Below are 27845 nucleotides of genomic sequence, written 5' to 3'. Positions count from 1 at the left end.
TCTATCCACCCTAAATGCGGCAATCCTTCGGTGGCTTTTTTACTCGCTAGACAACGATATCCTCAGCATGCGTGCTATATTCCACCACTGTCTGCAGAAAATTGGATGGCGCCACAGAATCAAGCGGACGTCTGCCGAAACCGCAGGCGCAGAACATGTCCAACGTAGAGAAGAGTTTCTCATCGACCATTACACGCCGTCTCCCGAAGACTACCCCGTCTTTCCCCCGCCTCCTCCAAGGCTTATGATAAAGAACCGAGCTCAGTATTGGGATACAATCGTAGCGAGGAAATTCGGAGCACCTCAAGGCTATTTCGAGGATTCACCCCTCTTCGCTCTTTATAGGTTTTATGAGTTCATTGTCCTAGATCGGGCTCTCGATTATCGTAATACCCTTGAATCTTTCTGGCGACAACGCGGATGGGATGTTCAAGGTATTCCAGATCCACAAGACGATAATCTAGAGAGGTATGCCTTCCTCGCAGGCTGTACTTACCTTCTTGCACGATCCTTTAACCAAAGGGTCAAGCTGGGCCTCCAACGAGATAATCCCTCTTTGATCACGCCGGAGGAAGCAGAGAAGGCCAGGAACATCCCAAACCACCTCCGCCAGTGGGAAAAGGTCCCGGAATGGGCAGAAAACGTGGCGCCGTTGAGGGACACTATAATACTTCCAACTCATGATGGAGTAGTAATAAAGGATAAAGATGACCCTAGAGCTGACCCAGACTTTATGGCTAAAAACATACTGCTTTGGACACCTCACATTTTTTTCACATGAATCGCTACAGCAACCGGCCAAGGCGGCCTCTGAGCTAGCCTTGTGACTTGCCATTTCAAAAGATTGGCAATAGCAGTCAAGCAGCAAACTTCATACTCCTTGACGAACACGTCCTTCCTCTCACGCAGACAAGACACGCCGCTGCTTCAACAGGGTAAAGGAACTAAATGCCCCAATTGCAAACCCACGATTACAGTCTCGGCAGGCATGGGGCTGCTTAGTCATATGGCTCCTGTGCTGGAAACGGTTTCCAAGACCTGCAACCACAATCGACGTCCCCTGGTTGTGCTTGTCAAATTCGATCTCGCACGCACAAACAACTCGAACATGCTCATGACCAAGTCCTCAACGCTTTGTGACATCAATGGCTTCTGCAGCCCAGCCTCATACTAGGATCAAAACTCGCGGGCAGCGGATGCGCAGAGTCGCTGATGCCCTCCTCAAAGCGCATCAAGCCAACACCTCCTCAGCACAACCAACGACAACGCCAAAGACATGTCCCATTCGCATAGTCTGTATTTCCGACACACACAACAAGAAGCCAACGGTGCCCTTGGGCGATATTTTAATTCATGCCGGCGACCTAACAGAAAACGGATCTTTTGAGGAGGTGCAGAATGGCCTGACGTGGCTTTCATCGCAGCCGCACAAGTACAAAATCTTTGTTGCAGGCAACCATGACGTCCTGTTAGACGACGGGTTCCTTGACAATTATCCAGAACGACGCTATGGGCAGAGCAAGACTAAGCAAGACCTGGACTGGGGAAGTGTAATTTATCTGCATGATTCCTTCATCACTCTCGAGATTCCCAGGAACCAGCAAAAGCAAGAAACACCCACAGATAAAGTCGTTGAAGGGCAACCCAGCATGAGAAGCATCACCATTTTTGGCAGTCCATGGACGCCTCGGTACGGAATCTCGGCTTTCCAATACCACCCGAACAATTCTCGACATTGGAAAGATACTTTCGCCTCCCTAGATAAGAAGCCGCATATTGTCGTCACCCACGGCCCGCCGCACCTTCACCTCGATAGACGCGACTTCCACCGTGCTGGGTGTCCATACCTAGCAGAGGAAGTTCACCGCATCCGACCTCGTCTTCATGTATTCGGCCATATCCATGCGTCGTATGGCCGTGAGGATGTGATGCTGGACAGCGTACAGAGAACGTATGAAGAGGTGATAAGGGGCTGGGTAGGTTGGAGTGGCATCGTACGGATGGGTATTATGGTCGCATGGGCCAGAGCGAAGTATATTTTCAGGGAACCAAAAGCGGATACGAACGTAACATTCGTCAACGCTGCGGTAGTGGGGGGTCCTCATAATGAACTGCAAAATGCTCCAATTACTATTGATCTTTAGTGTGTCGTATTAGAAAGTATATTAGGCTGAAGCTTGTTATTTTCTTGTATTCAAATCCGTCAAAGACGTATAATTCACGGCGCCTTACCAATCCACCCAATAAACTGAGTTGAGTGGCTTTCAACCATGTACAGAGTAGGCAGGTTTACGAGCACAAGGACCATAATTTTCTTCCCTAAATACGACAGGGGGATAGGTCCAACATAGTCATTACTATGACTTGTCAATGTAGACCGTAGTTAATGCTACGAGCGATATCGTTATAATTGGTACTGCTATTTTCCGACTCCCGATTACGTCCTAGAATTGGGTATTTGCCGCCCGCAGCTAGCAGGCCGGGATTTCACCAGAGTTGACCCCTTTTTATAGAGTCCAGGAGCCTTCTAGCTAGTATTGGCCAGGGAGAATACAAGCACACACAATACACAAAGGTCCCTGCCAGGTCGTGACACCTCGGAAGATTATGAACCACTACTATTCTAACATGATTAAGGAGGTGAAGCAATTGCAGGCCACGAATTATCGTCTCGAATCATTGGCTAGCCCGGCACAAGCGATGAAGAGGAGAATCACGTCCGGTTCACAGATTATTGAAGTGTCGGTGCAGCCTGGGTTCTTTCCATCACTTAACAGACATAAACAACAGACACTTTGCTCAAGTTGCGGCTTCTCATCAAATGTCAATTCACATGTCGACACCAGATCCTCCAGATAAGTAAAGGATTCTATAGCAATGACTCCGCAACAAGGTCCTTGTTTGTTCAGCAATCCACTACACATAGTCCGAGTCCGTGCTGATCTGCCAAGGGATGGCAGTGGTATAGGTGATTAAGGCGCACTTGATGTAGCTGTCCACGTTCGTGATATGATGAAGTTGTGAAGGTGAGGGCATAAGAAAAGGCCGCAAAACATTATTTCTGGTATCGCTGGATTGCGAGCAATGGGAGCATGATGTATCCCTCCTTTCCTCGTGCGCAGGCCTGGCTCACCCAGCCGTGTGACACACATGCAGAGGACTAAAGTGTCTCAGCCAAGATCGCGCGGCGGTAAGATCTCAAGATGATTGGGATCCCAGATGACATTGGACGAGTCACCATCAAGATCTCCTCCACTCAACTGGCTTGACAGATCTTGAGAGCCCTTTTAACACAATGCAATCTCGAAGGTCCCTCGAAGGGTGAGGGCCGGGATATCGCCCGAATGCAAAGCTGAGGATCGAATGATGACCAGACCTTCACCCATGGCTGCGTCCATAGGCCCTCCGCTACTTGAGTGGACTTTGACGTAGGCGACGAAGATCTGATTGTGCTCTAGAGATCCGGTCTTTTCCATTATGCCAGCAAGTGACTCCTTTCTCGAGGCATCCGGGCTTTATGCTTTAGCAGCCTCAGCTCGCACAGCACAGCGTGTTCGACGACCAACTTGAGAAATCCGTCGCAGCGGTAGTCTATGCTCATCCCGTATAGTTGTTTGAGATTCGATGGGAAACCTGGCGCGGTACCAATATCCTGGGACCGCAACAAGCTGCCCGTGCTAACGGCCGTCGCGGTAACTTCTCGTAGGACGTCAGGCGCTTTCTCTTGGTGAGTTACGAAACCACTCGGGCTAGCCCATTTTCCTCCCAGATTTTAAAAATTTGACAATTACCAGGCATAAGCCCTGCCGTCACCGTCCCAACCAGTAACTTTACTTCGGTGATATAACGAGCGATGATGTGTCAGAGACAACGGAGACAAGGGAGCCAAAGGGCACACTTATAAGCTGGATGACGGAGGTATTCGGCCCAGGGCCGCTAATCCTGGATCTTTTTGCTCCATGGCTCAGTAGTCAAGCTCAATAAGCATTCTGGCATGATGCCAGCCCCGAGTAAATCAGCCCATGACGTTTCGGAGAAAACTTGCCTAATCCAAGCTGGCCGCTTAGCGGGAACGCAAATCTTAGTGAAGTCACCCCACGTTATCAGGATAGTGTCGTGAGCCCGGCGCTGCAAGACCGCGTCGATGAGTAGAGCAACGAACTGGGTAGAGTGTGATCAGAGAGAGGAATGAGAGAATCCAAGAAAAGAAAAGTGCCTCTCAGCGATCCAAACTCCCTCGGCGAGGACTTTGCAGTATGCTCGTAAATGGCGTCGTTGCGAGCTCTGGGACTAAACGAGAGATCTTGATGCCTCTCGTTGCAAAGGCAAACCCCTGAAAAGTGGTCACCATGATTCAGAAACATTGACAAACTCTGTCCTTGCTTTCGGCGCCAGGTCCCTCAAGCATGATGCGAGCCGGTGTTACCATGGCCTTGAAGTGCCAGGTTTGGTGCTGCGGTGAGCTATTGTCATGACATCCACGCTGGTCTCGAGTGGATTTTGTCTGTTGACGCCAATCTTTTCGCTCAGTGTGCTTTCTACCAATCCTCTGGGTCAACTTATGCGGTTCTGTCCCCGGAACCGAGTACGGTATCATTCTAGGAGTCGCTTCAAAACGTCGGTCGCTAATGGAAACGCCTTGCCGCGCCGAGTCCTGTCTCCGGCGATGCGCGCGAAATTGCCAGGGGCGCAAAGCCCGCCATACAGGTGTAGTTAATCGTTCCAGAAAAATGACTAGACCCGGAAGAGAATTGAAATGGATTACACTTTCCCTTGCCGTACCCAGGCCCTGCAGCTTTCTTTCCAATGCTCTTGTGTCTGCGGCATAATCCTCTACCGTGGGAGCTGAGCAAGATTCAACAGGTATGTTCTCCGGGATGTAGGACAGAATGCCCTGCGCTTTAAGGGCACGGACTGTCGAGTCATATTCTTCTGCAAGTATCAGCTGGTAAAACAAGTCATTTTGCCACGTACTTGGCATGATGGTTCCAGAGCGGGCAGCTCGTTTGCCGCTCCCACTTGACACAACTGCCAGGCAAGCACGAAGCTTTACAGAAACTAAACACGCATAATTCCATGACTCGTGGTTTGCAACGAGTTCCCGAACGATATCCAGAGGGATTGCCATACGATTGTCTCATCCCAAAATTGTCAAACATTGCCGGCCAAGCTGGGCAACGCCTTCGATGCGAAAATGAGTTTGCTGTATGAATTGCAGTCCCGTTACTGATGCCGTGTATATCAGTGTCCCACAAGAAACATTAATAGTGGAACATGGAATGGCCGGTAGTCGATGGTCTCTGTTAGTCTGTGCTCATCGGGCTTGCGTCGAAGATGGCTCAACGTTTGGGATTCGATGTCGCAACGACTCTTGTCGACATAGATTTGCAGTTGATAGAATATACCAACTGAGCGTGCTTCACCCAGCGCGACAGACTTGGAGAGGGTATGTGTGTAAGTTCTCTTGCGGGGCTGATTTTGCCGCGGCTCTCGAGAAACTTTTTGCTATCCGGTATCCAAGGGAACGTAATCTATGCATGGGTCTTCCGCTTAGGTTGGTAAAGGGCCCAATCAACGATACTGAGCACACTCACGAACGGTATGAGCTCTTTTTTAAGATCAATTCATTCTTGTCGGTCAGCGTGGCAGGGACGTAGCCTGCGAGGAGCCAAGTCGTCTGGTACAAACCATCGGGGTTACTTACCAAGCCTCCCGTCTCCCCCACTCGTGCCCCTACCATTAAACCAGATTCTCCCGGGTCCCAGGGACATTTTGGCATCTCGGCATCTCGGCATATTGTCTCGCGACGCTTGATTCCGAGAATCCGAAGCATCATGACTAGTGCTGACCACCGAGTACCGTAGCGTACATATCAGGCTAATGTCAAGCGTGACGCTAAAAGTAGACGACTTGTCAGGAACTACAGGCTATTACGAGCGGCATCTGCTTAGTAGGCACGGCTATTGCTGGCAGCTGCTAACTCTTCACAAGTCGTAGCTTAGGCTCATTTTCCGAGACGAGGATATGATTAGGCTTAGCGGCTTAGCTACCACTTATTGCCCAAGACTCAACGCTAGTTAAGCCGCTATGTGCTTCGTCGATGGTAGCGTTGAGCCGCGGGACGTGAGCAAGTGTCTGATTGCGATGTACATCTTGGCCACGCCTGACATCAAACAATCTACCCGGTCTATTAGGGCCAGTGAAAATATAAATTGAAACGCCTAGAGCGAGACATCTAAATTAAAAAAACAGGGAACACATGCCACATTTCACACTAGTATCTCAAGCTTTGACCTGAGCCTTGACCCTGTTTTCCAACCCCCACGAGCAATCTCCTGCAACCTTTTGCTCCCACATGGAGCCGTCACCCTTGGACACGACGATATTGGAGCGACGGATCAGAGGCGCTTCCGTATTGCCCTTGAAATTTTCACGAAGCAGCTGTACAAGTTCAGGCATCTCCAGACCCAAAGGGGTTTTCTTAATCTCTGTTGCGGTCAAAGATGTTGTTGAAGCTTCCAGCAATAACGAGCGGAATCCTCTTCGCGACGACAGCAGTGGAAGCCTGCTTGCGAGAGCTGGCGCACCCAAATTTGAGTCCTCCAACCAAGATATCACCAACCTTGGCTGTTCTGCGGAACTCCAAGTCGTAGTTGTCCATACATACCTCAGCCATTTTCTCCTAGAAATATCATCCTGGTAGCGTACTTGCCTCATAAACGGTAATATACCGCGGAATTTAGACAAAAAAGGTCAAAGCTACCTGGATATATGCTGTCCGTCAAATTGTCGCTGTTACCGAAGACTAGATCACCATCAAGCTTCTCAGGAAAGCCCGGTATAATAGTAGTTATAGTCCCGCCCTCAGCGGAAGTCGATGACGACTGGTCACTAGCATATCCGCCAAGGTAATCATGCTGTCGGCCTCGCTGATGAGCTTGTTCAGGGCATCATCAATAGATAAGGCCTTGTCGGCGACATAGTCACAGGTCCCCTCACCGATATGCGCTCTCTCTACACCCTCGGGCTTCTGGCATACTAAGCCTGTAGACTGAGATCAGTCAAACCCATCTGTGAGGCACTAAAGCGAGAATTGACAGATCCAATTTCTGTCAAAACTCTCACAACGCGCCCGACAAATTCTCCATTCGTGTTATGAGAAGCTCCGCCGTGCAAACGAGAATGGCCCCGTCTTTGTTGAAAGTTACTTGAGTACATCGATGTTTGTGTCGAGACGTGGACTAGCTTACTTTCCTGTGCAAGTGAAGAAAAAGTCTTGGTTTATTGTAGCAGCGCATTTAATATCATTGATTCTCCAAGAGAAGCTACCCTGTAGCTCTTTCCAGTCGATCATTTTTTTATGCCCGCATTCGATGGAGTTGCTAAGCCCTGGTGAACCATCATTCTTCTTTTTCCACGGCCAAGCTTAGGGGATTGGCGTCTCTTATCATCATGAATATTAAGGCCAGTATCTGCCTCCGTATCGTTTCCGATGCGGACCAGACTTGCAAAGAAGTCTTGGTGCAAAACGGGAATAAAGCGAGCCTCGAAAATATGACAAGTCGGCTCAAGACAGGATTTCAGCAAAAGATTGAAGGGAGGGACTGGAAAGAAGAACACGTGCCTTGGAATTTCGACCCTCGTTTAAGCCCAACTGGAACGAAAACACCACGCTCGAGCTACGGATACAAGGTATGTACAGTATACGTGCTGGTTACACACAGTGGAAAGCACTAGACACCTTTCTTGTACGACCAGACCGTATGTTAATTTTTAGTTCACGCTAGATAGGCACTGCGCCCTCGCATAGGCAGTAGCCATCACTTCTGCAAGCTAAAGAGGGGCCAAAATGCAGGCAGTAAAGCTTGACAATCGTTTATGCATGTAGATGTGCCGTGGGCGCTGAAACTGTCGTTGGGGCCAATCAACCTCCTCCGTCACGTCGCGCAGCATCACGAGGAGACATCTTGGGCCGCACATGCTTGATGCTCGGCATCAAACTGTGGACCTCCCTTGGCGCGAGGTGCTTTCGCAATTTACGACGAGAGCCAATACTAGTTGACATTTCGGTTTTCGCCCGTCGTGGACCCTTTATTTCCGATTCATCTGCAGGGTCCAATCCATAACACATACCCTCAATCTTCACATCGCTACCTAGGTAGGTATACAGTGCATGTTGTACGGGTATCCTTTGTAGGATTTGGTTCCATCTGTAGATTATTCCATTTGATACTGTGCTCATGCAATGTTACATGTAGCCTCCGCGATGTTCACATGACCCGCCCAAGAAAAGCCAAGCCCGGCTGCGTTCGGGTTTGTCCGTCTTGTGGCGCAAACCGTTGCGGCTTACCCGAAAACCCGCATCGGGATTGGGCCCACGGCAGATCTGCACTTCAGCTGTCATCTTTGTCAATCCGGGATTGAGACTGTGGGCGGATGAGGGCGCGGCAAGCGTTGCGGCCGCATCTGGAACACCGGCGTTATCAGCTGTACTGAGCGAGCCACGGTGTCCAGTGTTAGTACATATGTCGAGTCTGAAAGCCCAATGGTTAACGCAACAGTTCCGGGTGGCTTGGTGGCAAAACCAAACCTTCCTCATCTTACTCTACGTGCAGTTATACGCTATGCATCGCGACGTCTAGACCGGCCCAGACATTTCGCGACTTTGAAACCAAGCTTACTGTTCTAGTAGCGGCATCGCCTTGAAAATCATATACAATAACAGACTCTATTTCACTAGACTTGTGACAGGAACTACCTATGGCCAGGGCTTAATTATGGCATACAGCTCGATATAAGGGTTCGTGTACTAAACGTTTGTTTTGAGTTTACATTCCGGCTAGTTAACAATGTCTTCAACTTGAGGAGGACTATGAGCATTGGTATTACGTTACCATCTATAGGCTCAAGTAGCTGTTAATATTACACTAGAATTATAGACCATAACGGCTACACTGGCAGCTGGGCTTGTTACATTCCCAACTTGGATAACTGCGCCGTGTACGCAAGTTGCTCGCAGCTGACTGTATTAGGCAACTAGGAAATCAATTTGGCCCTTTTTTATACATATTGTGCGTCTCAGATGAACGAACCGGGATTCATAGGTAGCCTACACATCTCCGAACCTCCACATTCTCCACTCGTCTATATAGAGGGCTGGTATCAAGTGAAGGAGAGTATCCGTCAGTGTACAGTGACCGTCATGTATATAGTTCATCTCAGAAACACTAAATCCAGTGTAGATAAGAAAATCTTACATATAGGGGTGCTATAGCACCGTTACACAATTGCAAAAGGTGAGACCATGTCAGCATGAGATAAGTAACGAAGCGCGTTAATGCATGCATCCTGCTCTAGAGCACTGAATTGGACAAGGAGGCAACATGCCGCTGCTTTTGTAGTCCTGGCAGCTCCGCCAGTGCATTTGACCACCACGTCACACGGCGTCCCGATGTTACTTCCTTGCCGCTGTGGAGTCGCGGCTCGTGTACTCCGGTATAGAACGAACCGGCTGACGAATACCGAAAAGTGATGATTGCATTGAAGAATACTATTCTGGTAAAAGGGTCTTGCATGACATCGGTCGGTTTTGTCCTTTTCCCTGCATTTCGGCATTTCGTCATCATGTCATTAGCCGCACAAAGTCCGTCGTCGTATTAAAGGGGAGATTCTTGCAAAGCTGATTTTTTCATTCTTTTCTATTTTTTTTAATATATTAAGGCCTGAGATAATTCGGATTTGCAATTGTGCGTAATACTTGCTTCTGGGGCGTGCTCTCTACCTCTACACATGATGGACTCGTCCGTGGAGCAGCTGCTAACTCCATCTTGCACTCCAAAGTTAGACAATTTATGTCTCTTTATCGATGCCATAAAATCCTTGCTTGATGAGCGCGATCTTGCGGTCATTTCTACTTTGGCTAACCGACTGAGGCCCTTTCGCATTGACCTGAGGGGAGAGCCCATCGAGGATACGTCGTCGGTAAAACCAATATTAGTCCTCGATTCCGACCAATCGATATGGTGAGCTTCAGTATTTCAGCAAGAAGTAAGCTAGTGGGCTACAAACTAAATTATGACCCTTTCAAGCAGTGATACAGCATCGGACCATGCCGTCCAGCGGTACTTGAGTCCAGAACTGTCCATAATATCCCAAAATCAGCAGGCCATCGGATTGGTGGAGACCACTAATGCCCCAATGATCTTCCCAACAGATTCGACACAATTCACAAGAGCTGAGTCTCTGGCAATACCGGACGAAGAACTGTCTAAATACATGGAGATCGCAAGGTGGAACAACGTCAGTCATGCTCAGGACATGGACTATACGAAGGAAAACGACTTTTCGGGAGACGGTTTCAACACAGTCGGGGTGGACCCATTTCTGGTGTGAATTAAGGCCCAAGATTGCAGTTTACACAAGCAAAGCTAACCCAATATTTTTCAAGGTGGGCGTTCATGGCCTAGAGTCAACCGTCTCTCTACAACTGGATAGTGCTGGCATGTTGTTCGACGACTCAAGTATGTCGTCTTATGATGGTGTGTACATGATCCAGAAGCTTGGATGAGACTTGGCTAATATCGATTACAGCCGCAGTTAGTACGAGTTCTTCAAATGCTTCTATGGTATTTCCAAACATGGAGACGATACCCCCTGAAAATGGTGAGCGATCTACAGGCAGCGATGTTAATGAATACGCTGGCGAATATTACGTCGAGTCACCGAATACTTTGCATACCTGCCCACCTGTCAGCTATACAGAGAACACTATTTCCAGGGAACTGAGTGGATCCTCTTCCGCTTCAATTAATGGGAACTGGCAGGCGGCGGAAGAGACGGAGTCACGTAGCTCGCGAAACACTTCACCTGCCCAGTCTGTTTCGCACACCGCCTGGCCTTTTGGTCCCGCAAACTCTGACAGCAATAATGGACAAGCCGTCATTGATTGCACAGCAGGAACCTTGCCTGACGCGGCTATGCAAAAGGTCATATCCGCAGCTCGTACGTGCATTCGATCGGACTACCTTTCTCTCCTGGAAATGAACCTCCAGCGCTGGGCTACAGATGGCCTGTGGCACAAAACAGTGTCGCCGCCCTACCAAAGAGCTGGTCGATGCGAATACGAAAAGCTACAGAAGGCGTATTCGTGTCTCTGTCGCCTCGATATGCGGATGAAGGATGACGCCATCCGGAGCAGGATGGCCATGGTCCTTCTCCACCTCGAATATGAAAATACCTACGTCAAATGGAAGAGAGGAGCCCCCGGCGGCATGAAGCCGATAACAGAGGTGGGCAGGGGCACGATTAGCTCCATGATTGATGATATTCTGGAAAACACACATCCGCAATGGAAGACGGCCGGCTCACGGGAGAAGTCGCAGCTGCGGGCAAATTTTCACGAACGCAAACGATTTGGAAAGAGGTGGTGGATCCTCATAAACGCCCTCGGACCGAGCATATTGATATTGTGTTCTTCAAAGTTTGCCGCTATAATGTAAGACTTGCACATTCCAACCATCTCTCGAGCATGGGGCACTAACATCGTTGGGAAGCAAAAACACCACCATCACGGCTAAAATGCTCGAGGCAATAGGTTCTGTTACTCGAGAAACTGTTCCGCATGTCATAAACATTCTAGAGCTGCTAAATCCGATTGCTGAGAACCTGATTCGTGATCGCGGTTACAAACGCCACGACGTGACGAAGCTTCTGCAGAAGGCTCGGGCTTTTGACAAGCGATTTGGAGATCTTAGTAAGGGAGATAAGAGTAGTTAATGGCGAAATGTGTATCGGATAGATTTGGTGAAACATGGTTGGAAAACAAAATAGAATAGAGCAATGTCTCGACACCGAACTTGGCATTATACCATGGCTATTTAGAGTAAGGGCTTACAGATAAAGATATAAGAGTAAAAGGAGTTGATGGGAATTTGGTTGAAGTTCTGAATCATTTTTTCTCAAACACTGCTACATAGAAAAAGATGTCAAGATGCTGTTTTATTGCAACAAGTTTATCACCGTATAGCGGCAAGCGTGGCCTTTTGGCTGCAACAACACGCTGCCGATCGGAGCCCAGAAGTAAACATAAATCCAGATCTTTATACGATATTGAGGCTTATGTGCTATAGCATATGTTACCATGCATTTCGTGATGCATTTTTGAAGGTATTTTTACTTCATAAGATGGGAAACTTGGAGACTGACTCAATGCTTTGGCTACACGAGTTGATATTAGGCCTGGATGCTTGTTCTGTTAGCCCATCTTGGCTGCTTCTGAAAATAATCAACTGCCGAGCTACATTGTTAAAGGACTGTCAAGATATCTGGCTATAATACATTTACGGGGAAGTCTGAAAGTCAAAGAAAGTTTGAGCAAAGGAGAAGTAGGAAAAGTCAGAGTTGCATAGCTAGAGTTTCACCAAGTCGTATCAATTGTCCGGTTGCAATACGACCTCGTAGGTGGCGGTTGTGCTGATTGAATTCTGCAGGTTGGAATCATTTCTTCTGTGTATTTCAACAGCTAGTTACAATAGGAAGTACCATACACCCTTGGTGTTATATTTTTCTAGTTGCGGACTGTCAACCGCCCACAGATAGTGAAAAGGTTGATTTTCCAATCTACTATGCTTAGTGGTGCTATCGTAGCCTTACCGGAAAGGTCTGAGGGTGCATATATCATTACGTGGAGCTGGCATCTCGGCTATTCGTTTACGATCTCGCATGCGTATGACGTCGAGACCCCGAATGTGACATATGGGTCCGTCAGCCTCATTTCCGCACAAGGAACTGAACAGAACAATTCAATAAATAATCAACGAAAGGGAGCCCCTGCTAAGAATACATGTATATAAGGCCAGGGACCTGACTACCCTCGTCTTGTTGCCTCCATCCAATTACTTTCAGACACACCCAAACTTTCGTTCAAAATGGACAAAATAGTTCCACAGACAAATGAAATCTTTAATGATTTCAAAATTATTGATGAACCGTATGAAGGCATCCATTATACCGAAACTCTTTATACTGACCGGTCTACAGATTTAAAACACGAGACAATCATCCAATTTTGGCACACATACTGCTTCCCAAAGATGCTCCTTCGAAGCCTAGCCCAGTAATAATCAATTGGCATGGCGGGTATCTAGTCGCAGCGCATGGCCTGTTCGCTCTCTTTTTCCCACCACTGCTCCTCCAGCTCGCAAAGAAACATTCAGCCATCATCGTCTCTCCCGACCATACTCTGCTCCCTCACAAGGATGGGCTTGTAGCTATTCAAGAAGACGCAGAGGCTTTCCATGAGTGGCTGCAATCGTCCTTTCCAAAAGTACTGGCGAAGAGCGCGCCGGGATACGAAGTCGATTTGTCGCGGATTCTACTGCACGGAGGCTCCTCGGGTGCTTACATCGCCCTGTCTTCTGCTCTGGCGCACCCAGACTCCTACCGGTCCCTCAGTCTCATGTATCCGATGATCAATTTCGACACCGACTGGTGGCGCCGAGGCAGTCGAGCCGTCGGTGCGCCGAACCCCGGCTGCTTGCCGGATGCCGCGTTCCCTGCGGATGACAGTGCTGTCAGGGACCAGCTTGAGAAATTTACGCAGGCACCGATAGTAACGATGCCTGGAGCTGAACGCGACGGCTTCGGGGCATGGGTTGCACGCGCCGGTTTGTTCCCGGAGCTGTTCAATCCCGGAGGCAAGCTGGATGACCATCCAAACGTGTGGCTGAACCGTCGTGTTAAGCAAGGCGCCAAGCTTCCTGAGCGTATCTGGGTACTGCACGCCGATAATGATACTGTCGTGCCTATTGAGACTTCGCTCACTTTTCAGGAGACTATGAAACAGCAACAGCGGCCGGTACGGCTAGACATCGTCAAGGGCTTGGACCATTGCTGCGACATGGCCATTACGGAGGACTGGAAGGGCTCGCAAGATCCTGTGATACTTGATGCCGCAGACTGGCTAGTCGAGAAATGGCTACAGTAATCTGATAATCCAAACATCCCGACATGTTTGCTTCGTGCTGTGTTAAGCATGGTTGAGTTCATCCTGTAGATTTGGTTCCGGAGATAGTGTCTAGAGAAAGTCATGCACTCGAATAAAACCATTCTTTATCAAAGCAAATTCGGAAATATGTCCCAAAAAACATTGTGTAGTCTATCAGCAGCTTATCAGCTTTTTCTGAAACTTGTGAAGACTGAAGTGTCTAATTTCTCCACATAGCCATGTCAGCTACAAATCCTTATCACAGGGGAGCTTTCTCACCTTTAAACGGATGTTAAGAAACTGAGGATTGGAAAAATTATCGTGGGAAGAAAGCTGCTGTTGCGAGAACTTGATATATCAATGTATCTCAACAAAGCAGCATCCAAGTCTTACCAATCTATTAATAGCATACCCCGCTGGTTTCTACTTAGCAGCTCAATTTGCTATGGAATGTATATCAGACTCTTTCAACATAATAATGAATCGCGGCGAGCTTGATGGTGTTTGTGAGCGGGGTGGACATGATTGCGCTTTCAGGTGCGCTTCAGTTAACATGAATTCTCCTTAATTCCCAGATTCTCTGGCTGAAGGAAACACTTCACTTCAAGACTAATGCGTCTTCTTGCTAACCGAGTGTGCGCGACTAGCAGCTGTATATCTGATGTGATTATAACTATGATCTAGAAAACGCACCTATTTGTATTTTCTGTACTTGCTCTTGGACCTCGAGACCAGACTTCGGGATGAAACCAATCTCGCCCAGAAACGCAATGCTGCCTTTTACAGCCCCCTTTAATCTCGCGGATGCAGCTTCGTTTCCGTGCCAGCTAGTTGCCCACGTCGGTTCTGTGTTGTCGATGCTCCCTTCAATCATGTGTGCCAGCGTCCAAAGAGGGTGTTTCTCTTGCTCAACTTCGATATCCTGACGAATAGTTCTCAACCAATCCACGGCAGGCCTGCTTTCGACAGTATAGCCCATTTCCATGACAATATTCCAAATCTCTCGCCACGTAATTCCACCAGTGACCTGTTTCACAGGAGCAGACGTTGTCACAGGCTCCAACACCGTATCAATTATGGTACTCGCCGTACGTGCCACATCGGAGACCGGAAACCACTTATCCAGCTCATCGGCATTGCACACACCTGCTTTGATACACGCCGCAACCAGTCGCCAGATATAGTCATCCGAGTTCACAACGCCCTCGGTGGGTGTGCCAATCACAAGCCCCAGGCTAGCTACTGCGAGATTCGAGTGTTCAGATGGAATGCGTGCGGCCGCGCGCCGGACCAGCGATTCGGCGACAAACTTGGTCTGACTGTAGGGAATGCCACCTGCAGCAAACTGCATCACGACCTGTTTCTCGACTTCCTCAATGGGGTCCTGGTATCTGCCGCTTGAGACATATGTAAATCTCACGTGAGGCGTCTTTACTGCAATACGCAGCAGTTCTGCCGTCGACCGGACGTTGGTTGCTTCCAAAGCCGTGTAATTCTTCAACCAGTGCACCGAAGCTCCGTTATGAATAACTGCATCAACTGTCATGCCGTCTTCAAGCATGCTCCAGTGCTCAGCATCCAGCCCCAAGTGTGGCAGTGACAGGTCACCAGGCCACACATCAAGCTTTTCGCCATGGCCATCGGTCCACCATAGTGCCTTCTTTGCTGAATCGATTGTGCGGCTTCTAACTTCCTGCGTTGAGCGACCGCGCACCAGGGCAATGACACGGCGAATGCTATGATTCTCAAGAAGTTGGCGAAGCACCTCCGTTCCGATAAAACCGCTGGCGCCAGTTAGAAATACCGTAATTGGTTTGCCAGCTTCCAGGTTGAAAGACATGTTTTTAGCTTGTGGGCTTCTTTTAGAGTCTGAAATTTCTTCCTGCTGCACACTTGTTATGACAAGGTCGTATCGATCTATCTCAGCCACGAGGTTTACTGCTTCTGATGCTTGAGCGAACTGCTGGCTTTCAGATCTTTTGCCGGTCGGAACCGGCGACTTTTGAGCTTGAGCCGCTTCTTCCAGAGCATTATCAACCATGTGTACGCTGTGATGTATCTGGCTCTTGAGCGTTGAGTTGTACAAGAAAATATCTCTGTTATGTAGCTTATTGGTCGTTGTGTAGTCCCTGCCAACGTTTTTCACAAACAGACTTGAATGTTGAAGACCACTCAAATCTTGCGGGCTTGACGTATCAATATCCAATATGGTAGAGTCCGGAGTGCCAGAAGTATGGATTTGCCCGAATATGTGTTGGAACCGCAGCAACATGTCTTGCTTCTGGGTGTCAGGCAAGATCGCCTGGTGAAAAATTGCCGTGATGTCCACGAAACCGGGGTTGACTAGGCACTTCAACGTCAATGAATGATTCCTAGGCTCTATAGAATCGTAGATAACCTCGTGTTCACAAAACCATGTCCCTTTTATCTCTGGCTCACTGGGCTCAACGACGAGCAATGTCTGGAACTGGCAAGCTGCTGCGGCCTCTTGTCCGAGTTGACTGATTCGGTGCAAACCAAGGTGAGTGTACGGTGCCTGTTCCTCTGAGCGGTACTGCAGATCTCCTATGGCTTCTGTCACCTCCTGATCTGGATCGATGGGCACTCGAAGTGGAGTGATGGCAAAGATAGGCCCGAGCATCTTGTCCACGCCATCGAGGGCGATATTTCTCCCAGAGGAAATTACTCCGAATATTACGTCTTCATTCTTGGTGTAGCTATAGCAAGTTATAGCCCATGCTAACTGTAGCTCGAATTCCACGTTGCTCTTGCGTTCTGAATCGATGGGCATGGTAGTACTGATCGACTTCGTCGTTGTTGGGATTGTTTCCCGGTCAGTTTTGCCCGAGGGTAGCACGGGAAAATGCGTAGGATCAGCATCCTCTAGCTCTGCTTTCCAAAATGAAGCTGCAGAGTCCAACGATTCTGCGACATGCTTCACATAGCAATTCAGCGGAAGCAGCCGCTGGACTGAGAGCTGACAATAGGCCCCATCAACTTCATTTAGCAGCCGTGGCAGTGACCAAGCATCATAAAGTGCATGGTGCATGGCAACAAGTAGTCGCCCTTTCATAAAACAGAGCTGGACTGACGGGCTCCCTAAGCCAAAAGATGGGCGGAATTGGGAATTTGAGTCGTCGCTATATGTATAATCTGACCAGCAGATATCTCCTTTGATTACCACTTGGAAAAAGGCTCCAGTATTGCTCTGTATGATGCGCGTTCGAAGTATCGGATGACCTTTACTCGCGATGCTCCATGCCTGTTTGAGGCGAGCTTTATCAATATTGCCTTCCAACTTGAATGATCGAATTGACAAGCACGGATCTTCATCTAGAACAGTTGAGGCCATGAGATTCGCCTGGGTAGAGGTGCAGGGATAAATGTCTTCAATGCTTTCTTTGTTTATACCACACTGGTCACTCGCGATGTCGATCAGTGAGTTGGCGTCTTTGACAAGACAAAACGGAGGAAGGCTGGAGTCGGTAGAAACTGATTCGTCATCATTGTTCATGAAACTCGATCTCGATCTAGATGCGTTGAGCATATCTCTTAGCCTGGGATGTTGGAAAATGTCGCTATATGTAAGATCAAAGCGCTCTTCCTGGGAAACCAGAGCCAAGAGTTTCATCGCCAGCGCGGAATCGCCGCCCAAGCGGAAGAAGTCGCTATCTGCTCTGATATTGCTAGGCGATATGCCTAATACCAGTGCAAAAAGGGCTTGCAAGCGACGCTCGTCATCTGTCTCTGGTAAAGTACCACTTGTCGACGCACCCTTTGGGCGAAATAGGACCTCTGGAGATAATGAAGAGGCCAAGGATCTCAATTGCTTGTGATCGACCTTTCCACTTTTCGAAACCGGTATATGAGTAACAGGCAAGAAAGCAGATGGAATCATAGAAGAAGGCAGAATACCACGTAGTTTGGTTACTACACCTTCAACGTAAGTTTCTAGTTCTTGTTTAATATCTTGCAAGCGCACAGCTGGCGCAGCATCCCGCTTTGTTTCAGAATCTGATGAATCCACGGATATGAATGCGACGAGAGTGGTGCAGCCGGAAAGATTCACTGCTTCAACGGCCACTCGATGATTTCCAGCAGAGAAAGCGTTGCGTAGTTGAGATTCGATTTCTCCTAGCTCTACCCTCTGCCCCCTAATCTTTATCTGGAAGTCTTTCCGTCCAATGTAGTGCACTGCGCCATTGCAACCATAACGTACTAAATCACCCGTTCGATATAGGCGGGCATCTGGCGATGTCTTGCCGCGGAAACGAGTCAACCACTGAGGAGGGGAAGTGATAAAGGGCGAATCGGGCAGCGCATTATTCTTGTCGTGTAGATAGCACCTTGCCACAGCTGGTCCCTCAATTATAAGCTCGCCGATGGCACCTACGGGCACCAGCTTTTGAAAATCTCGAGTATCCACGACCCAGGCCGCATGCGAAGCAAATGGCCATCCTATGAAGTTGGCCTCAGAGAGGTTAGCTGGGCCGGAAATGCCGAGAGGACAGCATTCAGCAGGGTTATAGCCGGTAATGAGATTTTTTGATCCCCACAATTCGATATCCGATGTCTGAACGAGCTCGCCCCCAAGCGATATTGTTCTCAAGGTAGGGAAATCGCTGGGTTGATACATACGCGCTACCGTGGGTGTAAGAAATGTCCACGTCGCCTGGAGCTCTGTTGCGGCTCGAGGTAAACACTCCATGCGCGCCTTTTCTGACGGAATAGCTACCGATGCTCCAGCAGTGAGGGCGGTGAGGACTTCAAAAACGCTCAGATCAAATGCATAGGAGGCGAAATGAAGTATACGGTCTTCTGGTCGGATATCGAGAGGCTTCAGCGACGCTAGTGCGGTTGAAGCGAATGAGCGATGTTCGATAACGACTCCTTTTGGGTTTCCGGAAGAGCCTGACGTAAACACAGAGTAAAGCGCATTGCTCGGCTGTGTTTTAGATGGTGGTGCTCGTCCTGGGCTGAACTTTGTGCCATTAGACTCTGTCATCGAATCATCCCCGAGGACGATAGTAGTCAATGCCAGTTGATCGGCCTTCTTGGCATCTTCCACAGTCGTTATCACCATGCTCGACCCTAAGGCTTTGCACATTTCCCTCAAACGGCTAGGGGGATGTGCCGGATCAAGAGCACAAAAAGCACCGCCTGCTTTGATGATTCCTAGCATAGCAACTGGAATCCACTTGCATCGATCGGCGCAAATGGCAACGAAAACGTCTGGTCCTATCTCAGCGAGGCAAAGCTTTTGTGCAAGAGTGTTTGAGAGACGATCAAGCTCCTTATATGTGAAGGAACCGTCCCAAGCAACAACAGCAAGCGAATCAGGATGTAAATCACATTGCTGGTTGATGAGATCATGGAGGCAAGATTCCGATGCAATTGGTGCCGTTTTATTCCATTGCAATAGTTTATTTTCATCCACTGGGCTGAAAATTTCTACTTTTTGAATAGCCAGGTGCGGCGAATTGATAATAGATGTGAGCGCAACTCTCAGTGCGCCTGCAATATGAACAGCTTGATCATTTGACAAGCAGTGCTTCTGATATAACAAAACGCATTGTTTTAAAGGAGATACGTGAATAATGATATCATACTAGAGAGGTTAGCGCGTCTGGCATAATTCTTACATCTTTGCCATCTCACCTGCGGACAGCCTTCCATCAAGGTCACTTCTTGGGCAAGGACATCGGGTTCAGCGTTGGGCGAAGTTTGTTCATCCGACGAAAAAAGCATACATGTGTTGAATGATGCATTATTTTTCACGCCCATATGGTTGCAAATCTCGACCAGAGAGACGTCTTGATTTGACTGCGCATCGTCCAAGCTCAACCGCGTTTTTCGAACAGTCTCCAGTAAGGTCGCTTTTCCTTCAAACTGCAGAAAACAAGGCAGTAAGTTTAGCCGAGGCCTGTAGAGGGCAGGATGACCATTCATCGGTCCCTGTCGTGCCGTGAATGCATGTCCAAAGCAAACCTCATCTGAGTCCGTATAGGCGCGAAGGATCATACCCCATGCTGTCATGAAAATGGCCGACGATGAAATATCGCGTGTATTTACACATTCACTCCATGGAAGCCCTATCCCGCCCAAATCGATTGTCATAGACTCGATTGCTGACGAGGTTGGTACGGCCGTAGATTGGTTTGACAGTGTTAGGATGCATGGTTCAGCGACTTGTAGCTTTGAGCTCCAAAACTCGAGCGCCCCTTCTTTGTTTACCATTTTTAGGGTACATTCACCATCTTTCATATAAAGTCCGTCTGCTTGTATGGAAAGATGTCGAGAACTGTGAGAATGGCGACCGTTCGAATGAAGAAACAGAGGTTCGTTTCTAAAAGAATTCCTGGCGCGAGAGAATGGCAATTAAAGGTTTCGGGTTATTGCATCAAGGGATTGTTCCTATCAAATGCTTGGCGAATGGAATTCGATCCGGCAGGATTGAATGACTACCTCGTCACGAAAAAAATATCACAAGTTAATCATCGAAAAGATCGGGCTACGAAGGAGGATTCTATTACTTATGAGGCAGACTACAAGCTAGATTCTACCATACCCTAAATGGCGATTGAGACAAGCGCATTAGTTCCTACCATATGGGCTCAGAACACTTTGTAATCCAAGTGAAATTTTCGATCACCACACCTGTTGTGGAAGAGAAAGACGCATTGATCCGGCTTCACACTGAGCGATGGGATGGGCGGCTGGCCGACATCTCTTCGATCAAATGTTCATATAACGGGCATAGCTCGCAGCCACTCCATGGAGCGAAGAAGAACGGAACACTAGTAGAATCAACACATGCGACTTCAACGGGGGCCTCATGACAGTTACTACAGACGGATGTCAGCGTAGTGGCAGACTTCACTCATATCCGGGGCTGCCTCCATTCAAGATCATATTTCGGACACCGAATGAGGTCAATGACGATTCGGACACCGGCTCTTATCAAGCTGCCCACAGCAGAGAGAAAACCTATCAAATTGCAAGTTTGAAAATGGTGTTACAGCTGTGAGACAGCCGTTGAGTGTTACACGGCGCCGTGGGTACATGCAATACGACATCGGATATACATAGGCGTCGGGTAACGGAGTACGCAGTAACCGCATTTGGTTGATATTTATCAACAAAGTGGGGGACATTGAGAACTGAACATGCTCGTAGGCGTCTTTTCTTCAGAACTTCTTCTTCTTGCCATTTTCCATATCAGTCTGCAACATCCCCTAAACATAGTCCACGGTTTACCATTAGCTCAGGGCTGCTTCAGATGTCTATAAATACTTCTCAATTACACCTGGTAACTTGTTAAATAATAAGCGCTCAAAAGCTCAACGAACCATATTCATGAAGTTGATAAAATAGTATAATGCCATTCAATGGCTTGGTGTTTATTGCGGCTTTCAGCATATCTAGAAGAATGTGCAAAGGGACGCTGGTTAATGAAGATGATGCTGTGTTTCTAGCTACTCTCGAGAACCCAAGCTGCAGTTTGATTACAGTGCCCCGGGTCTGACATAAGTCTTACATAGGAGGTCACATTAAAGGCTAAATATATCACCTGGAAAATCCGGGTAACAGGAACGATATATTTTATTCCCATCGCCCTAGCTCCTCAGCTAATGATATATACAACGGTAACTGCGTCACAAGTCTGCCACAGAGAGTGACGGTTCACATGGGTCATCAATGGACGCAACGGCTCCTAAGCATAGAAGCTTACTTGCACCGGATTGAAGAAGCTGCCACTAGGATTGGTCAAAATTAACTAGCCACACACCTCAGTATGGGAGGTATGCAGTGTTTCTGTTTACATGCTCATGCCGTTGCCCCCTGTTCTTGAGCCAAATACTCCTCACTGTACGGGTAGTCCAGGTATCCCTCGTCCGAGAACGGAATATAAAAGGTGTCCCGATTATACTTCTGAAGATCGATACTCATTTTCAACCGGAATGGGAGATCTGGATTCGAGATATAATGTCTTCCAAAAACCACCAGGACGTTGTCCTGCTTGGCGTACGTCTCATCCACGACGCGTTGAGCCGACTCGGCGTCGTAGCCGCCCGCGAGTAGGATCGGTTTCTTGTCCCCCCACATGCGCACAAAGGTCTCATTATGAATGTCTGGGTGCGTTCTGATGGTAGGGTCCTCTTCTTCAACCCATCGGGAGTTGGCGAGGTGGACATAGGCAATGTCCATCTCGGCAAGGTGTGAGAGGAAATAATGGAACTGAGGCACCAGATCTTCCATTGTGCCCATTCCCTGGAATGTGCTCCAAGTGGAAAGCTTCATACCGACACGGTCCCTGCCAATCGCATCAATGACTTGCTTCGTGATTTCAAGACCAAATCTCGAGCGCTTCTCGATGCTGCCTCCCCAACCATCTGTGCGCTGATTACAAGAAGATTGGAGGAACTGGTCGATGAGGAATCCATTGGCGCCATGGATCTCAACCCCATCGAATCCTGCGCCAAACACTGCATTCTTGGCTCCCTGAACGTAATCAGCGATGTACGATGTGATCTCGTCCTCGGTGAGAGCTCGCGGCGACGGCTCGTCTGGACCAACTGGCGTGGCGCTGCTAGATACGATTTCGAAACCATTGGCTTTTAACGTGTCTACATCCGCAGCTCGTCCGGTTGCCCACAATTGAAGCCAGATGTAGGAGCCTTTCGAGTGCACCGCATCAACAACCTCTTTCCAACTTGCTATTTGCTCGGGGCTCCAAATGCCCGGAACGTTAGGAAATCCTTTGGCTCGCGGACTGATGGCCACCGCTTCTGTAATCAGCAACGTTCCAGGAAGACATGCTCGTTGAGAATAGTAGGTCTTGACGTAAGGAAGTGGTACACCATCATCGTCCGCACGAAAGCGCGTCATAGGCGAGAGCACTATCTTGTGTTGGAGGACTCCTTTTCCGAAGGCAATGGACTTGAAGAGGTTCGAGGTAGACATGATGAGATAGTATCGAGTGAGCTTAGTCGGGCTCTGTCGAGGCGACTAGCTAACTATAAATAAACCTTGTCCTGCTTTCTCGAAGGAAGATTCTCTGTGATGACCTAGCCCGCGGGCATTTATAACCATGAGTATCGTCATATTTCAGTGAGAATTCCTGTTCTAGTAGTTTTACACACCTCAACTTACATTCAAAATAACAGTATAAAAAAAGAAGATTATTTCGTAGATTGATCTCGGCTTCGCCGTCAACTCAAAACGCTTCCCCACCTAGTCATGCTGGGCACAAAGGTCCAATCTTCTACTTATACCAGTGACAATGGGAAAGCTCTTTGCTTTCACCAGGGTGCTGTGGATAAAAAAGCCTCAGAAGTTGGATTTGCAGCTAAACCCATTATTCATTGTACGAACTCCTTGCTACCCAATCGCCTATGACCCGGACGGGACCTGAAATGGCGAGCTTCACGGCCTGGAAAACCTATCTTGAAGGCTACAGCCCATGTAGCTTCCCAGAGTTAGTCGATGCCGAAACTAGCAAGCCAGGCTTGGCGTCAGTTTCAACCACTTTGAAAGATAGCCACGACAGACTGCAATCTTTCGCAAACGAGCATAGCAATAATGATGTCGTCGCGGTGTTCTGCGCAGCTTGGAGTCTGGTTCTCCGGGCATATACTGGACAGGATACTGTATGTTTTGGGAGAGCAACAAGGAACATAAACGCCTGCCGTATTGATTTCACTTCGGACACATCGATTTTGAGGATCCTTCAGACTCTTCAAACAGCGTGTGCTGAAAAACGGCTGACCTCAGATGTCCCTGTTTCCCAATTATCGCTGGAAACAGGGGATTTGATCACATCTTACTTCAACACATGTGTCTTGTCTCCGAATCAGGAGAGAATACAACAGGGAGAGAGCGATATTATAGAAAGAGGCTCGACTGGCCTTGATCTGGTAAGAAACCCCCCTTCCAATATGCAAGGTGAAAATACCCGGGCACTGACAAAATTCTGCAGTTTGGTATTGTTGTCATTTTCGAAGTGAAGGAAAATGTCGCTAGAGTAACTGTGAGGTATCAGACATCACTTCTACAAGAGAACCAAGCGATCAGTGTCATAAATACCCTTGACCAAGCGATAACCGAAATCATCAACCATAAAGACCAAATTGACGACATTTCGCTCCTAAGTGCTGTGGACAAGTCACAAATTTACTCATGGAATGCAAAACTGGCCCATCACCCGGGCTATCGCGTTGATGAACTGATTGGTGAGCGCTGCCAACTGAGTCCGTCGGCGTTGGCAGTATCCGCATGGGACGGTGAGCTTAGCTATAAGGGGTTGGACGAGGCATCCTCTAGCCTAGCTCAACATCTGACAGCACTTGGTATTTGCCCAGAGGTGTTTGTACCTGTTTGCTTTGAGAAGTCCCGATGGGCTATCGTCGCCATACTTGGGGTGATGAAAGCTGGCGGCGCGTTCGTACTACTCGATCCGTCGCACCCGCATAAGAGACTCCTCGACATCTGCAACAAAGTTTCGGCCAAGCTAATTGTTTGTTCAACTCAACATGTCAAACTAGCGGCGAGTCTGGCGCCTTTAATTGTCGAACTAGGAGACGATGATGCAAAAAGGAACTGGCATGTGGAAGACTTCCAAAAATCTGACTCTTTGGTGACTCCCGGAACGGCTCTATATGCTGTATTTACGTCAGGTTCGACTGGTACGCCAAAAGGGGTGGTCAGCGAGCACTCGTCGTTCCTTGCAGCTATGCCGACATACATCAAATCTCTTGGACTCAATCAAGAGTCACGGGTTTTCCAATTCGCTTCGTATGCATTCGACGTCACGATTTTCGACACTCTCATGACTTTGACTGTTGGTGGTTGTGTATGCGTGCCCTCGGATACGGAGAGGTCCAACGATTTGGCACACGCAATCCAGCACTTTCGAGCCACCCATATGAGTCTAACTCCAACAGTTGCACGAATATTAGATCCTGCAGACTTTCCAACACTGCAAACTTTAACTCTCGGTGGTGAGAAATTGGTAACAAGCGAATTCTCCAAGTGGGTAGACCATGTTCGTGTGGTCCATCTTTATGGAGCGACTGAGTGTTCTATGATGTCAATTCAGTGCATTACAGGAACTTCATCCCATCTCAAGACGATAAACCACGAAACCGGAAGTGCTTGCTGGGTGGTAGACCCAGAAAGCCATGATAGACTGCAAGCCATCGGCGCAATCGGAGAGTTGATGGTCGAAGGAGAAATCGTGGGACGCGGCTATCTAGATGATCCCGTACAAACATCAGAGACGTTTATTCCGCCTCCTGGTTGGCTACGGAAACTGCGCGGAAACAACTGCAACCAGAGCGTGAAAATATACAAAAGCGGTGATCTAGTTCGTTACGCTGCCAATGGATCTCTTCAATTCATCTGCCGTAAAAACACGCAAATCAAGCTTCGCGGCCAGCGCATCGAGCTTGGCGAGGTCGAGCACCATCTCAAGCTAGCCCTTCCGAGGGCAAGATCCGTTCTTGCAGAGCTTATCACAATGCCTGACTCATCGCGGCCTCCGATGCTGATGGCCTTTGTGCGGCCTGAAGATAATTCCAGCTCAGATAGCCTAACCGGAGGCCGTGAAGCCGCTTTAACTACCATATTTGCCGAACCAACTGACGAGTTTCGCTCTCAAGTTCCAGCCACACTATCGAAATTGCAGAACTCTTTACCTTCCTACATGGTCCCCTCGGCAATCATTCCATTGGCCGTCATTCCACTAACTGGCACAGACAAAGTTAACCGCAAGATTTTGCGCCAGCTCGCCGCCGAACTACCACGAGAGCAACTGGAAAGATATCAGTCCACTGTGCGATCATACCTCGCTCCGACTACTAACGTTGAAAAGGCTTTGCAAAAATACTTTGGAGAGGTATTAGACCTGCCGCTAGAGCAAGTCTGGGCTGATGATCATTTCTTCTCACTTGGCGGGGATTCTCTCACGGCCATGAAACTAGTCTCAATGGCTCGAAGGGACAACTACAGACTCACAGTCAAAAACGTTTTCAATAGCCCTCAGCTGTCTGACCTGGCGAAATTGATAAAAACTACCAAGAATGAGGACGACGAGAAGCTGCAACCATTTGCGCTGATCGACAAAAAACAAGACGTCATCAGGGCAGCAGCTCAGCAGTGCCATCTTCCAAGGAGGGCCATTGAAGACATTTATCCATGCACCTCACTCCAGAAAGGCCTGATCTCGGAGACTATGCGTGATCCAAGTGCATTTATTGCCAAGCTCCAACTACCGTTGCGTTCTCACATTGATATTAGCCGGTTAGAACAAGCATGGAGTGATGTGGCCAAAGCCAATCCTATCCTACGCACACGAATGATCCTATCCGCTTCTTATGGCTTATTACAGACTGTTGTACGAGACAATATCCCGTGGACAGTCTCGGAGAATGCTGAGTGCGAAGACTTGGATGTCGCTATTGGCAAACCCTTGGTGCAACTGGTGCTTTGTCGTCCTGCGCCAAGGGAGCAAAACCCAGCAAAACTAGTCCTTATGATGCATCATTCCATCTACGACGGATACACCTTACCCCTGATCATTATGCAGTTGAGGACAGCTTACGAAGGAGGTGTGCTTGACCCTCGACCAGTCAGTCCATTCATCCGCTATCTGGCATCACTTCCAAATTGCGCCGACTACTGGATCCCAGTACTGAAGGATCTCAAGGCCCCTGTATTCCCAGCTTTGCCTTCCAAGGCATATCATCCCTTGCCAAACTCAACGGCGATATACGCCGCGCCCGTCTCCAGTCCAAGCGCAAAACAATATACACCAAACACTTACGTGAGGCTTGCGTGGGCCATCACACAATCCCACCATCAAAAAATTTCCGATGTATTCTTCGGGACTGTGGTATCCGGCAGAAACGCACCAGTTGATAACATTGACCTGATGACAATTCCAACGGTGGCAACTATTCCGTGCAGGGTAACCCTAGATACCGACAGCGTCGTGGGAGATATGCTTCACAGGATCCAGAACGCCGCGACTGAGGGCATCCCATACGAGCAATTTGGACTTTCGAACATTAGCAGATTGGGGGAATACCCCGCCCATGCTTGTTCTTTCCAAACGTTGCTGGTCATGCAGCCCGCTGCGGACTGGGATACCGACGACTTTTTACAAATACCCAAGTCGGATGCCAATTACCGAGCCGACGCAACTTATGCCATCAACTTGTTTTGTGAGCTAGAAGCAGAGAGGCTAGAGGTCACGGCACTTTACGATGAGAACGTGGTACACGAGATCAAGATGCAGCAGATTTTGGTCGATTTTGGGAAGGCCTTGCGCTCGGTACGCCAAACCCCTACTAGCGTTGTCGGAGACGTCCTTAATATCCTCGACAAGAGTCGCAAGGAATGACCAAACAAGGAATTTTCTAGTGTTATATTGAGCGAAGGCTTTCGATCCGTAGGTTTCAAGGAACTGAAGCCTGGATTGCATCAAGTTACTACTTTCCATCAGCTAGCACTTGAACTATTGCGTAAATATACAGAATTTCTAGCTTCCTAGTTATTTCCTATGAATTGATTATTCACGGAACATGAACTGAATACTGGATGATTGTGTTTTCACATGCCTGATTTAGTTATGCTAGTTGAGTTAATAGTACATAAATAACTAACTTCCTATCGCTTCTATTTGACCTCGTTGCATGTTTTAGGTACAATAGACGAAAAGTTGTTGGGGCTATTTGCAAAGAATAACTCGATTGAGACGGTTATATGGAGGCAGGTCGGCTCCGCTTAGTATTTGGTTGCTAGTGCAAGTCGATTCTAATGCCGAGACTTGTTGAGTGCAACGGCCGCATAATCTAGAAAG

The 27845-nt window shown here is 48.4% G+C and overlaps 8 protein-coding genes across 8 annotated transcripts; 5 read left to right on the top strand and 3 right to left on the bottom strand.

Moving 5' to 3' along the window:
- Positions 1-67: 67 nt before the first annotated feature.
- J3458_016191 (uncharacterized protein) lies at positions 68-953 on the top strand (the record flags this gene model as incomplete). Its single annotated transcript, XM_007815125.2, has 1 exon — positions 68-953. One exon carries the CDS (start codon positions 68-70, stop codon positions 779-781), a length of 714 nt encoding a protein of 237 aa, XP_007813316.2. The 3' UTR covers positions 782-953.
- Positions 954-966: 13 nt separating this feature from the next.
- J3458_016190 (uncharacterized protein) lies at positions 967-2293 on the top strand. The gene has a single exon (XM_007815126.2). It carries the CDS (start codon positions 1146-1148, stop codon positions 2142-2144), a length of 999 nt encoding a protein of 332 aa, XP_007813317.2. The 5' UTR covers positions 967-1145; the 3' UTR covers positions 2145-2293.
- A 4188-nt stretch (positions 2294-6481) lies between these two features.
- LYS4_2 (mitochondrial Homoaconitase) lies at positions 6482-6676 on the bottom strand (the record flags this gene model as incomplete). Its single annotated transcript, XM_066120932.1, has 1 exon — positions 6482-6676. The coding sequence occupies one exon, from the start codon at positions 6674-6676 to the stop codon at positions 6482-6484; it is 195 nt and encodes a 64-aa protein (XP_065974057.1).
- Positions 6677-10197: 3521 nt separating this feature from the next.
- J3458_016188 (uncharacterized protein) lies at positions 10198-11916 on the top strand (the record flags this gene model as incomplete). Its single annotated transcript, XM_007815127.2, has 4 exons — positions 10198-10386; positions 10448-10520; positions 10591-11494; positions 11553-11916. 4 exons carry the CDS (start codon positions 10198-10200, stop codon positions 11773-11775), a joined length of 1389 nt encoding a protein of 462 aa, XP_007813318.2. The 3' UTR covers positions 11776-11916.
- Positions 11917-12926: 1010 nt separating this feature from the next.
- On the top strand, positions 12927-13984 carry J3458_016187 (uncharacterized protein; the record flags this gene model as incomplete). Its single annotated transcript, XM_007815128.1, has 2 exons — positions 12927-12988; positions 13039-13984. The coding sequence occupies 2 exons, from the start codon at positions 12927-12929 to the stop codon at positions 13982-13984; spliced, it is 1008 nt and encodes a 335-aa protein (XP_007813319.1).
- Positions 13985-14657: 673 nt separating this feature from the next.
- J3458_016186 (Nonribosomal peptide synthetase) lies at positions 14658-19067 on the bottom strand (the record flags this gene model as incomplete). The annotated part of the gene is made up of 1 exon (XM_007815129.2): positions 14658-19067. One exon carries the CDS (start codon positions 19065-19067, stop codon positions 14658-14660), a length of 4410 nt encoding a protein of 1469 aa, XP_007813320.2.
- Positions 19068-21811: 2744 nt separating this feature from the next.
- On the bottom strand, positions 21812-22948 carry J3458_016185 (uncharacterized protein; the record flags this gene model as incomplete). The annotated part of the gene is made up of 1 exon (XM_007815130.2): positions 21812-22948. One exon carries the CDS (start codon positions 22946-22948, stop codon positions 21812-21814), a length of 1137 nt encoding a protein of 378 aa, XP_007813321.1.
- A 452-nt stretch (positions 22949-23400) lies between these two features.
- J3458_016184 (Nonribosomal peptide synthetase) lies at positions 23401-27386 on the top strand (the record flags this gene model as incomplete). Its single annotated transcript, XM_007815131.2, has 2 exons — positions 23401-23901; positions 23964-27386. 2 exons carry the CDS (start codon positions 23401-23403, stop codon positions 27384-27386), a joined length of 3924 nt encoding a protein of 1307 aa, XP_007813322.2.
- Positions 27387-27845: the final 459 nt, after the last annotated feature.

Source organism: Metarhizium acridum (genome assembly GCF_019434415.1).
Source record: "Metarhizium acridum strain ARSEF 324 chromosome Unknown scaffold_380, whole genome shotgun sequence".
NCBI classification, from domain to species: Eukaryota; Fungi; Ascomycota; class Sordariomycetes; order Hypocreales; family Clavicipitaceae; genus Metarhizium; species Metarhizium acridum.
Note: the sequence above shows the minus strand (reverse complement) of the source record. Positions and strands in the feature narration are given on the sequence as shown.

Bases quoted from the DNA above. Each gene is read 5' to 3' on its own strand.
- J3458_016190 (XM_007815126.2), top strand. From the start codon at position 1,146: ATGGCTTCTGCAGCCCAGCCTCATACTAGGATCAAAACTCGCGGGCAG.